Below are 12577 nucleotides of genomic sequence, written 5' to 3' on the forward strand. Positions count from 1 at the left end.
GCCCCCTTTGGTTGAGCACACACGAACGCGGTCAGAGCAGCGGTGTCTCACCAGCACTGACACGACGCGCCCCCTTTGGTTGAGACTTGATTATTCTCCATGGTTTCATCCTCCTAACAGCCCTCAGAGTAGCTCTCATGTGGTGTATTTTAGATATTGAAAATCTGAGGCTTAGTGTCTGGATAACTTGCTTAGAGGTACAATTGTTGTTGTTGTCAAGTGCTATCAAGCAAGTGGAAAAGCTGCTCTTCAAAGCTAGGTTGTCCTGACCTTGGAGGCCACAGTATTTCCCGAACACCAGGCTGCAATGTGTGGTTGGTAGTGGTTATATGCCGTGGAGTTGGTTCCAACTCAGAGTGACCCTGTACAGGGTTTCTGAGGCTGTAAATCTTTCTTTCTCCCAAGGAACAGCTGGTAGTTTCGAACTGCTGACCTTAAGGTTCTGCAGCCCGATTCGTAACCACTATGCTACCAGGATTCCTGGTGTGGTGCTATGGGCTAATGAACCAGATTTCAAAGCCATTTGAACTTCAAGGTCGACAGTTCAAGCTCACCAGCTGCTCCTCGGAAATCCTATGCAGGGTCGCTATGGGTCGGAACCGACTCGACGGCACTTAGCGACAACAACATGCTACCAGAGTAGTGTGCTTTGGGAAGGTCAGGCTCTGCTGAAGGGGATCAGGCATCTCAATAGGAGGGTGGCCGTGGGGTGGATCCCACTCCTCCCTTCACTGTAACATCAGACAAGCTGCTAAGCTTTGTTGACACTTCTACTCTTCACTGATCCTTATAACAGTATGGATGTTTATGTCCTATAATATCCCAGAAAGAACATAAAGCAATTTATGGGAAAATACAGAATAAAACAAAAACAAACAGAAAAGGAAATTTAAATATGGAAGCAACAGAAGAAAGATAGATGAAGCTATGGGCACAGAAGGATGCTTTGAATGAGGCTAAACGAATGCAGACAATAATCATCTGCACTCCTCCACACCAAGCACAGCAGAGTGATAACAGCCACTTCCCGAAGCTGCTTGTTCTATTTTCCAGTAAGATATAATTGCAGGTGATTTCCTTTACCCAATAGTTTTGCAGCCTGCTACCCAGTAGGTGCTCAATAAATAGTTATTTAGCTGCTGAACATTTATTGAATGTCTGCTTTGGGTATCCTGATCTCCAAACTTGTTTCCGTTCTTAGGCCCTGCCACACACATGAACATATATCAGAGATATACTCTGTAGTCTACACACTCTGTTCGTTGCCAGATAAAGAGAGCAGAGTGATGTTTAAGGAAATAGCTTAGCTCCTAGGACTAAGAGAAAATTACAACAGTTGGAGAAGACTGGCATGTGCTATTTACCCCATGATGCTTTGTGCAAAATGGCTTGTGGCATTACTTCCTGGATTGGCTGTCTCCCTGGTCTGTCAGGAAATAGTCACTTCCTATCGAAACTCTGGATTCCTGATGTGGTGCTGTAGGATCAGCACTGGACTGTGAACCACGAGGTCAGCAGTTCAAACCCACTAGCTGCTCCTCAGAAACCCTCTACAGGGTTGCTATCAGTTAGAATTGACTCGATGGCATTTAACAACATTGCGACTCTGGAGGCCTAGTGTGGCACCTTAGGAAACGCAATTGACCTCAAGGTTGGTTTGAATCGCAAGGTCGGTGGTTCAAACTTACCAGGCGATCCTCGGAAACCCTATACAGGGTCACCATGAGTTGGAAAAGACTCGACGGCACTTGACAGCCAACAACAATTGCAACTCTAAAGCAGCGCTGACGTTACTGGCAGCAGGAACTTGGAAACTTGAAGTCTTAGTGTCCTCCAAAAAATAAAGGCCTCTCTACAAGATGGTGGATACTTCCAGCGCAGGACTGTTCCACATAGACAGAGTGTAGGGAGAGACTGGAGGGGGGGTTAGTACAGCCCACTCTGGACGTTTACTTGTGCTCACAGAGCACATGGCCTCCAGGTGAAAGCCAAAAGTGATAAATCTCTTCTGGCTAGAATGATAAGAAGACTGGTCCCTTAATCTTGTTTATGGTCATTACTGGCGGGTGGGTGCAATGCTGGAGGAAAATTTCACTAGACGCCCCAGGGGCAGACTAGCTCTAAAGCTCATCCGCTTCTCGGGACTGCACACCCTCCACACTGGTTCTGGGTCACTATTCTCAGAGTCATCTAATTCCTTCTGCACCAGCAAGCCTTCCAGTGGTTTATGTCACCAACCGTGTCCCGCCTGTGTTCCTGCCTCCTTCTCAAGGTCTTCTCAGGGTTTCCTGTGACTGCTACCACACAGACACTCTGCTTAACAATCCAGTGAGTGCTCAGCTCCCTGGTCAAAGTTGGGTCTCCCCTCCCCCACAGTGAGTCCATATTCCTGGCAGTGCCAATACCTGGGGAAAGTTTCCCTTGCAAGGACCAGATGGCTCTCGGAGTGCTTTCTTGGGGCACGCTTACCCATCTTGGTGATGCTGTTGCGTTGGCCCCATGGGCCCCCTTTACCATCTGTGTTAGAGATGCTTACAGGTTGATGGTCTGTGGGATCACCTGTGCCTCCCCTCTCTGCAAATGAACTAGTGTCAACTGGAAAGGGGCCATTCATTCAACACCCCCTTCATTTAAGTGGCTGGGAAATCTTTGTTCCTACTTCCCTCTAGGAGCCCTGATGGCACAGTGGGTTAAGCCTGCTAAACAAAAACTGGGTGCTGTGACCTGACCAGTCACTCCGTGAGAGAAAGATGAGGCAGTGGGCTGTAAAGGTTTATAGCCTTGGGAACACTATGGAGCAGTTCTACTCTTTCCTATAGGGTCGCTGTGGGTGGGGAGTGATTCAATGCTAGTGGTTTGTTTTCCTCTTGTCATCTCTCTCTCCTCCAGGAAGCAGAGAGAGGCACTGGAGATAGATTGTTTAAATTCTAGGGAAAATCCAAAAGCCTCATTTAACTTCATCAGTTCTATTCCTTTTCCCATATTTTGCAAACAAGTTCTTACATGGGCTGACTGTAGCTCTGCCTTGTGCCTCCTCCCTGAAGGGTCTGAGGCACAAGGGCTACTGATCAGAATAGCAGATCCATAGAGATATCGGGGTGGGGCTGGGGGAAGAGGGGTGGGGAGAGAGAAGGGTAAGGCATGGTGGTCCAGCAGAGGGGCCATGGAGTTTGAGTTCTCTAAGGAGCTCTGGTAGCGTAGTGGTTACGAATCGGGCTGCGAACCTTAAGGTCAGCGGTTCGAAACTACCAGCCGCTCCGCGGGAGAAAGATGAGGCTTTCTACTCCGGTAAGGATTTACACCCTCAGAAACCCTATACAGGGTCGCTATGGGTCGGAACCGACTCGACGGCACTTAACAACAACAAACTCTGCCTGTAGCTGGCTGAGCACCCTTGGAGTGCAACGTTCTATATCTGGACTTCAGGAGGTTTAAAGAGATGCTCTTTATGACCCAGCATCCCCAAGTTGATGTTTCTCAGTGCTGGAACCCAAGGCCCAGGCCTGGGAGCCATGCCGACTTTTCACTTGAACACTTTTGTCCCATTCCGGATTTGGAAGTGACGGAAGCAGAGCATCCTGGGCTCTGTAGTCGCACACATCCCCCATCATGGATGCCATCTTGCAGACACGTGTGAATAGGGTCCAGGTGTTGGAATCCTCGGGGAGACTGCAACTCCTCATGGCAGACTGACTAACTACTGGGAAAGGACTCTCAAGCTTGCAAGTGCCCTTTTATATCTCCTTCTCATGCTAAGTCCAGGTTACTGCTTCAGGACCAAGGCTAGCTCCTGAGGCAATGGGCTGCGATACTGACAGCATAGTTTTCTCAAGGCAGTTGGTCACATGCCCCAACAGAGCACCCAAAGATTGGTCACGTCCAAGGGTCCAGAGAAGTTCTACCTCTAACTTGGATGTGCACCAACAAATCACATGGGAAGTTTAAGAGACCGTTACAAAGCAGACACACGACTCATTTCAGGAGAAGGCTGTCCCGTTCATTGCTCTGCGTAGAGCACCCTTGCCCCTACAGTCTTGCCATTCCCTCTAACATGCCTGCATTTGCTAGTAGGAAGCCATCAAGAGGCTGAATGAATTCTCAAACCCTGGATTTCCATCTAGGAAGACTAGGAAGAAAGCAGTAACAAAGAGACCATCTGTTCTCAGCAATGCAGAGCCAGGCCCTCTTCTGGACCCAGCAGAGAGCTGCCCTGCTGACCAGCTCAGTCCCCCCTTCCCAGATCATGTGCACAGGATTATGAGACAGTCTGCTTCTCTGACCACTGGTTTTCAAGTTTCCATGTCCTCTAATCCCACTTTTGAGAAACATCTATCTCTAAAATTGGTTAAGCCAGCCCTTGCCAGTGGCTGTTAACGATTGAGTTAATTTAGAATTGGGGACTATCTGGCTAAAGCCTAGCATCCTTCAGGTTCAGGTGTCATCTCCTGTGGGAAGTCACCTCCCCTGGTCCCTCCAGTCTGGTCCTCTGCCTCTCCCCACAGCACCCTTGATAATTCTTACTATGGCACCTCCTGTAATTGCACATTCCCATTACCGTGCCCACATGGAACTTCAGGGCAAGGACCCACACGACCTCTTTTATCCCAGTGCCTAGCACAGGGCCTAGTTGGACTGGAGGTGGAGCCCTAGGTGTTAGGAGAACTTGATCACGAAATGAGTTTTGCTGGCTCTCCTCTCTAAGAGAAGCTCATTCTCCAGGCCTCAGCACTGAGGCTCCTGGCATTGTGGTGCCGGCATGCCTACCTCTGGGAGAAGAGGTCTCGGTAGGGGCTGCCATGCTGCAAGGCGATGCCATAGCCCTTGCTGCTGATGCTGTTGCTGATGACGGTCACAGAGCAGTCGTCGTCTGTCAGGGCGGCGTACTCCACCACAGCCACATCCCACAGGAAGGCATAGTTCCCCTTCTTCGCCTGAAAGATCAAAACCATGTAAGATCAGCCACACAGATCTGCTGCATTAGTTTTGAGTGGCAGGGCATCTCATTGGTGGGACTTGGACCAATCCTAAATTGTCCTTCCACCCACCAGCCAACCATTGCAAACTCTTCCTTATTGTCTAGTCTACCAGTGATCAATGTCACTCATTTGGATAGACATGAATGAATGTGGCGTGGGTTACAGTAATAGATCTAAGATGAGCCTCCTGATCACAGAAGTCTGAATCCATGTCTAACCCTTGGAGAGTGCGTAAAATCTGCTACCACAGTGTTGTTATAGGAAGGATACTTTTCAAGTCCAGGACATAGTAGAAACATCAGAGTATGAGTGTGAGGGAGAAGATCTATTCTGGGCAACAATGAGCTAAGGAGAAGGAGAGGCTAGCACTGAGATCATCCTTATTCAGTTAGTATTTTGACTTAGAACTTGACTGAGCTCTGCTTAGGGAGGACATGGAAGATGGTCACAACTCTACTGCCCATATGGCTGTAACTTAATATCAAGCACATGTCTATAGTTTGCTCACAGCCATTCACAGAATCTGTCCCAAGACCTTGTAAGAAATGACACACCAGTGCTACCCACGGACTTTTACCTCAGGGTTCCAACCAGGTTGTTATACCAAAGCCTCATTCCTCAGCCAATCCAATTTCAGAAGACCTAAGGACTTTGACCCACGTTGCAAAATTACACACATCTCTTTCTCTCCACACAGGAAGATAACAGTCTTTAAATTATTTTCCTGCTGGAAAACAAGTTGCCTCACTAAAAGATAGAAATTTTCAACTTCCCAGTAACTCAGTTTCTCTGCAAAATTTTGACTTGGTATCTAATATTTGGCTTTCCATAGACTTTGGACCACATTATAGCCTTGCTTGCAATTCAACATAACAAGACAGCATCATTTGAAGAATTTCATAAGGGCATGAAGAAATAATTAAGATCAGGCTCATTTCTACCTTTCAAGTGACATACTATAAGGAGGGAGAAAAAGTGTGCTAGCTCAGATCAAGTGGACACTGATGCTATCCAAGGCGAGCTTGAACATTCTCTTGGGACACCTGGATTTATTCATGCCTCAGCACTTGTGATTTCTGTTGGGGCTTGGTAGCTTTACGAAGAAGACTGCATATGTACAGCATGGCTGGGCTGAGCTAAGAAGGCAGGAAACGTATGAAGAGATGCTTCTGGCAATTTATCTGGCCTCAGATCCCCTGTGCAGATAAGGAAGAGAAGAGAACAGATAAGTAGTTCTCCTTCTTGACCTGCTGCATGGCCCCTGACACTCCATCTCCTCATTTGTACACAAGGAATGTGTTTACTCTGGTATTTTTTGTATATGCTTGAGGAGGCATGTGATTGGATCTAATCTACCTTCCAGTGGTAGATCCAGGAGCACCTGAAGAGGGATATGAATGAAATCCATATCTCCCACTGCAGCAAGCCAGGGCAGATTCTACCTGATCTTGAATGAACTGGTACCCACACGACTCTCCATTCAGGAGATACTTTCCATTCCCCCAAACATCCTCACTTCCTCAGCATCTGTTTCACAGCCCCACTGCTGAGTAAGTCACAGCCCCAAGACCTCCTCTGGGCTTCCGGGAAAGCTTTCTGGACCACACAGATGCTACCCCATCCCCACTCTGTCTTCCTGGTATGTCTTCGTGGTCTGTACAGACTATCAGGAGGAGCTTAAGTTTCAGCTACAAGAAGTCAGATACCCCAACTACTGTAGTTCAATCAACTCTTTGTACAACCCTTCTGGCATCCTTTCCAGAAGGAACCACACACACCCCCCCCCCTAAATTCTATGATGTAAGGAGCTCTGGTAACGTAGTGGTTATGAATTGGGCTGTTAATGTCAGGGTCAGCAGTTCGAAACTAACTGCTGTTCCATGGGAGAAAGATGAGGCTTTCTGCTCCCATACAGATTTACAGCCTCATAAATCCTATGCAGGGTTTCTATGAGAACCGACTCATGGCGTATAACCTCCATGGCACATAACCACCACCGTCAACTCATCTTTGCAATAACAGAAGGAGCTTTCTATGTGAGCTATAATAATTATGAGAATAATTATCTTATTCTCTGTTTCTTATCCAGAAGGGCTGGCTTCCCCTTTCTGAGGATCACAAACATACTAAGGGTCTTTACTGAAAAGAGCCAAGAATCTCCACTCTTTCCCTTCCCTTTCATGACACACTTCACTTCCTCCTTTCTTGACTTTCAGAATTCCGCCATCCTCCTTAAGATGCTTGCGCTTTTCACCCAGCTCCCTCGTCAGCCAAGCTTCTTCTCTAGTCCGCAGTGTAACTGTGAGAGCATTTCTCGTCCTCCTTCTCTGTTTTCCATACCCACACCTCTGTTTCAGAGAGCGCTCACGCTCTGAGACACCTCTCACTTCCCATTGCTACCAATTGCTCCTTTGGGTTGACGTTTGATTTTCACTGTTGTTGTTTTTTTCTTGTCTCTTTGGAAGACAGACATCTAGCATCCTTGTGATTTCCTCTGCATTGAGTGCCATTGGCTGGTGTCCACATGAAGAAATGTGTGGGCCTAGTCCCTTCCTGCAGGCACACTAGAGTCCTGGCCAGGCGACACAACATAGCTTTAGAGCTTGGTATTGTTGGCACTTAAGGAGCTCTGGTAGTGTAGTGGTTACGAATCGGGCTGCGAGCCACAAGGTCAGCAGTTCAAAACCACCAGCAGTTCCGTGGAAGAAAGATGAGGCTTTCTGCTCCCATAAAGATTTACAGCCTCGGAAACCCTGTGTAGGGTCGCTATGAGTCGGTACCGACTCCACGGCACATAACAACAACAACATTGTTGACACTTGCTTTTCATACTAATTCATTCTTCGTTTTGCTTCCTGGGCCTGCCCATACTCCCTCTCAGGGGCAGTGGAGAGCTACAGAGCACTACTATATCTGAGAGTAGACATAATAGGCAAAGAAGGTGTTTACAAATAGAATGCTGATATTTATTGCACGTCCCTGTGGGTTAATGCACCAGACTGCAAAGCCATTTGAACTGCAAGGTTGGCAGTTCAAGCCCATGAGCTGCTCCTCGGAAACCCTATACAGGGTCGCCATGTGTCAGAACCGACTCAATGGCACTTAACAACAACAACAACAAAATATACAAGTAGACAATTAATACCCACTACGTGGAGCTCTGGTAGCGTAGTGGTTACAAATTGGGCTGCAGACCTTAAGGTCAGTGGTTCGAAACTACCAGCCACTCCACGGGAGAAAGATGAGGCTTTCTACTCTCATAAAGATTTACACCCTCAGAAACCCTGTACAGGGCCGCTATGGGTCGGAACCGACTCGAAGGCACTTAACAACAACAACAACAACGTGTGCTAAATTCACTATGTGAGGAAAGACAGTCCCTTTGATAAATGGTTCTGGGGCAATTTGATGTCCACATACAAAAGAGTACAGTTAGACCCATGAGGTTGTTGTTGTGAAGTGCTGCCGAGTTGATTCCGACCCATATGAGTCAGGTCTGACTCATAATGACCCTGTATAGGCTTACCAAGCAGTGGTTGGTGAGTTTGAACTGCTGACCTTGGGGTTAGCAATACAGTACTTACCCTACAGTGCCATACCAAGACATTAGCCACTAGGGAGATGCAAATCAAAACTATAATGAGACATCACCTCAACCCCACTAGGATGCTAAGATCAAATCACCTAAAGCTACTAGAAGTTGGAGAGGATGTGGAGAAATCAGAAACATCTTCCATTGTTGGTGGTAATGCAAAAAAGTCACTCTGAAAACAGTCTGGTGGTTCATTAAAAAGTCAAATATAGAATTATCATATGGCCCGGGAATTCCAATTCAAAGTGTATACCCAAGAGACTTGAAAACAGTAATGTAAGCAAACACATGTCAACCAAAGCTCATTGGAGCACTATCCATAAAAACCCAACACGCATCAACAGATGATGCACACAATGTGATAGATACATACAAGAAATGTTAATCCACTTTAAGAAGAAATGAAGTCTTGAAACATGTCACAACATAGATAAACCTTAAACATAGTCTATGCAGGGAAGTAAGTCTGTGAAAAAGGACAAATAATGAGCAACCATATAAACTTGGGATGTGTATAACGGGCAAAAGGGAAGAGGAAAAAGGCTAATTATTACTTAGGAAAACTACAGTTATGTTTATGGTGATGGGAAATTTGGTAACTGATCTTGGTGATGGTTTCACAACATCGTGGTTGCAACTGGTGTAAGTGAATTGTGCTTGTGAACAACAGTGAGCTAGCAAATGCGTAACTGTAGATTATAACAACGGTTTTAAAAAAAATGAAGCAGGACAAAAAAAATAACACTGTATTTCCCTTCTTCAAAGTACCTTTAATTGATTAGCTAATTTATAATATTAAATGTATCCTGAAGTTTCAGCCACTGTCCTTCCATATAGCAAGGACAGCCAGAATTCTCACAACCTCTGGCCTCAATGAAGAGTCTAGGGCCCAGAAACTCAGCCAAGTCCCCAACTCCTTTTGAGTCCAGAGAGTCCTATTGGGGGAGCAGGTCTCGGAACCTAGGATTCCAGCACAGTCTTCATGGGAGAAGTTACTGAAGGCTGTTGCAGAATAATCAAGCAGACACTAGAAAGGAAGTATACTCGTAATCTGGAAACACGATTTCATCATTCCACTGTGGTCTTGTTTTTTCAATTGATAGCCTCTCCTGTTTGTGAGCGTGTGGCAAAACAGGCAAAATCTTTCGTGGTTACTGACACCACAAAAATAATACAGTCCCTTGGAAAGTAACGCAGCAATAAGAACAGGAACATTTTAACATGCTCAGATCATTTACCCTAGGAAATTGAAAATTTTAACCTGAAAAGTAATCCACATGTATGTAAATGATACAACAAATAGTTTAAATCTAGACTTGAGTAAAACATAAAAATGGGAACAATTTAAATATCCAATATTAGGGGAATAACTGAATAAATTACAGCATACCAATGTGATGGGTTTTATGCACCAGACAGTAATTATGAAGGCTATGAATAAACATGCCCATGTTTATCTATCTATGAGGATGAGCTCTCATTCATGTATGCATAGGTTTATTCTAAAGAGAACATGTTTAAACATGCCTCTGTGATCACTGGATGACTGAAGACAAGTTATTTTAGTAATATACTTGTCTTAGTCCTGGTGTGGCACTATTAGTTAATGCTCTGGACTGCAAGGTCAGTTTGAACTGCAAGGTTGATGGTTCAAGCTCACCGACTGCTCCTTGGAAACCTTACACAAGGTCTCTATGAGTCAGAACTGACTTCAAGGTACTTAACAACAGCAACAACAATCCCATTAGGGTACCATCAAAAAAAGTTCACCCAAACAGTGGCTTTTGCTACAAAGGCAAGAAGTGACTGACTGGCTTGCAAGCTTTCAAGAGGGAGCCTAGTTTCACAGGATGAGGGGGAAGGTAGAATCTCCACTGAGTGGTTTCCAACCTGTCTGGATGGGGCTGATAAAAGGAGATGGGGATAAGACTCTCGTGGTTCAATAGTGAATAACTGCTATCAGGACAACGGTGAGGGTTGGAAATGTGAAGGTAGATCTTCTGTAACAAAAGAAGGAGAGTGGTTGATCTTGCAGTCCAGGGGCAGAGGTCCCTGGGGCCATCAAGGGAGAAGAGTGGAGTGTGGGACCCTATCCAGAGACGCAGTGACACTGGAAATGAAGGCAGAGATGATGACATGGAGAGATGGAGCGGCTGGAGACTTTGGACTCAGGGAGAGAGAGGGGCTGTGTGCTGACAGCCAGGGGACAGGCTCATGGGGTGTATCCTTTGGTTGTTTGATGATGCACGGAGGGGACTGTACTCATTGCAATGAAAAGAAATATGATAGGATGAATGTAAAGCTGATGTTCTCCCATATAATCTATCACTTATTTCACAATAAAAACTTAAAAAAAAAAATAAATAAATAAAACACAGTGGCTTTCAAGGGGATCTACTGGGCTAGTTAAATTTAAGACAGAGAGTCATCTCAAAAGGTTTTGACAAGTGTTTGGGGATTCCAAACGTGTAATCTTGATAGAGGAGTATGGCAGCTCCATACATAAGCTCTGGACTGTGAACCAAAAAGTCTGTGGTTCAAGTCCACCCGCTGTCCATGGGCGAAAGATGAGGCTTTCTGCTCCCTGGAAGATGTAAAACCTCAGAAACGCTATACAGGGTCAATATGAGTCAGAACCCACTTGACGGTGCTAACAACAGGAGCGATCTTGAAAATTTTTCTTGTAAGACACAGGATGATCATGGGGGCATGTTTATAAAGAAGTCTTCAGAAAGTTGGGGGGAAAAAAGTGGTGAGAAAAAAAGGCTGCGCTGAGGAATTTGTGAGCATGACACAAAACAGGCAGAATTTTTCCATCACAGCAATGCGCTTGCTCATTCTTCAAGGGTAGCAATAGCTGTTGTAAAAGAATTTGTTAACAAACCTTACTCTGTTTATGCTACAGCCCTGATCTTACTCCTAAAGACTTCTTTTTGTTCTCTAAACCCAAAGAACATTGAAAAAGAAAATGATTTGGGTCCCCCTGGTGCTGTGGGTTATGCACTGTACTGCAAAGTTGGTTTGAACCACAAGGCTGGCAGTTCAAGCTCACCAGTTGCTCCTCCAAAACCCTATACAGGGTTGCTATGAGTTAGAATTGATTCAGTGGCACTTAACAACAACAACAACAACTGGGCGGAGTCCTGGTGTGGCACTGTGGGTTAATGACTACAAAGTCGGTTTGAATCGCAAGATCGGCAATTCAAGCTCACTGGCTGCCCCTTGGAAACCCTATGCAAGGTCGCTATAGGTTGGAACCTACTCGACAGCAGTTAGCGACAACAACAGGATGCTACTATAGGATAAGCACTGGACCTCAAGATTGGTTTGAACTGCAAGGTCTGTGGTTTAAACTCACCAGTCACTCCTTGGAAAGCCTTTACAGGGTCACTATGAGTTAGACCGACTTGATGACACTTAACAACACACCCAAGGGAACTTCTGGTGCGGTGCTATAGGATAAGCGCTGGACTATTAGCCACACGGTCAGTGTTTCAAACCCACCAGAGGTAACTTGGGAAGCCTATACAAGGTTCCTATGAATTGGGACAGGCTGGACAAGAGTTAATAACAACAACAACAACAACAGGATGCCTAAGGGACTCCTGGTGTGGCACTGTAGGATACGTGCTGGACTGCTAACCACAAGGTCAGATACACCTTGGAACCCTATATACGGCTGTTATGAATCAGAACCGACTTCAACACCAGGGTGCCAAAACCACTTTTTTTTACATGGTACCATAAGTAGAAGAGCACAGAATTCTTAAACAAAGAGTTAGAGGAATGCAAACACTGCCTTAAGACGTGTATAGACCTAGATGGAGACTATGTCAAGCAACAGTAGCTTCATACTATGACATTTTTGTTTCATAAAGTTTCTTAGGATTCCGTAGCAATGTTATGTGTCGCGGAGTGGGTTCCAACTCGTAGCGACTCTGTGCAGGGTTTTTGAGTTTCTAAATCTTTACAGGAGCAGAAAGTCTCAACTTTATCCTGTGGAACTGCT

The 12577-nt window shown here is 45.7% G+C and overlaps 1 protein-coding gene across 1 annotated transcript in view; it reads right to left on the reverse strand.

The window, feature by feature from the left end:
* GRID1 (glutamate receptor, ionotropic, delta 1) overlaps positions 1-12577 on the reverse strand; it is a 1105771-nt gene that overhangs the window by 41424 nt on the left and 1051770 nt on the right. Inside the window, exon 14 of the mRNA XM_006872457.1 lies at positions 4765-4931. Coding sequence (XP_006872519.1) covers positions 4765-4931 — 167 coding nt within the window. The remainder of the gene's footprint in view (positions 1-4764; positions 4932-12577) is intronic.

The sequence above is a fragment of the Chrysochloris asiatica genome, unplaced genomic scaffold, assembly GCF_000296735.1.
Source record: "Chrysochloris asiatica unplaced genomic scaffold, ChrAsi1.0 scaffold00198, whole genome shotgun sequence".
NCBI lineage: Eukaryota > Metazoa > Chordata > Mammalia > Afrosoricida > Chrysochloridae > Chrysochloris > Chrysochloris asiatica.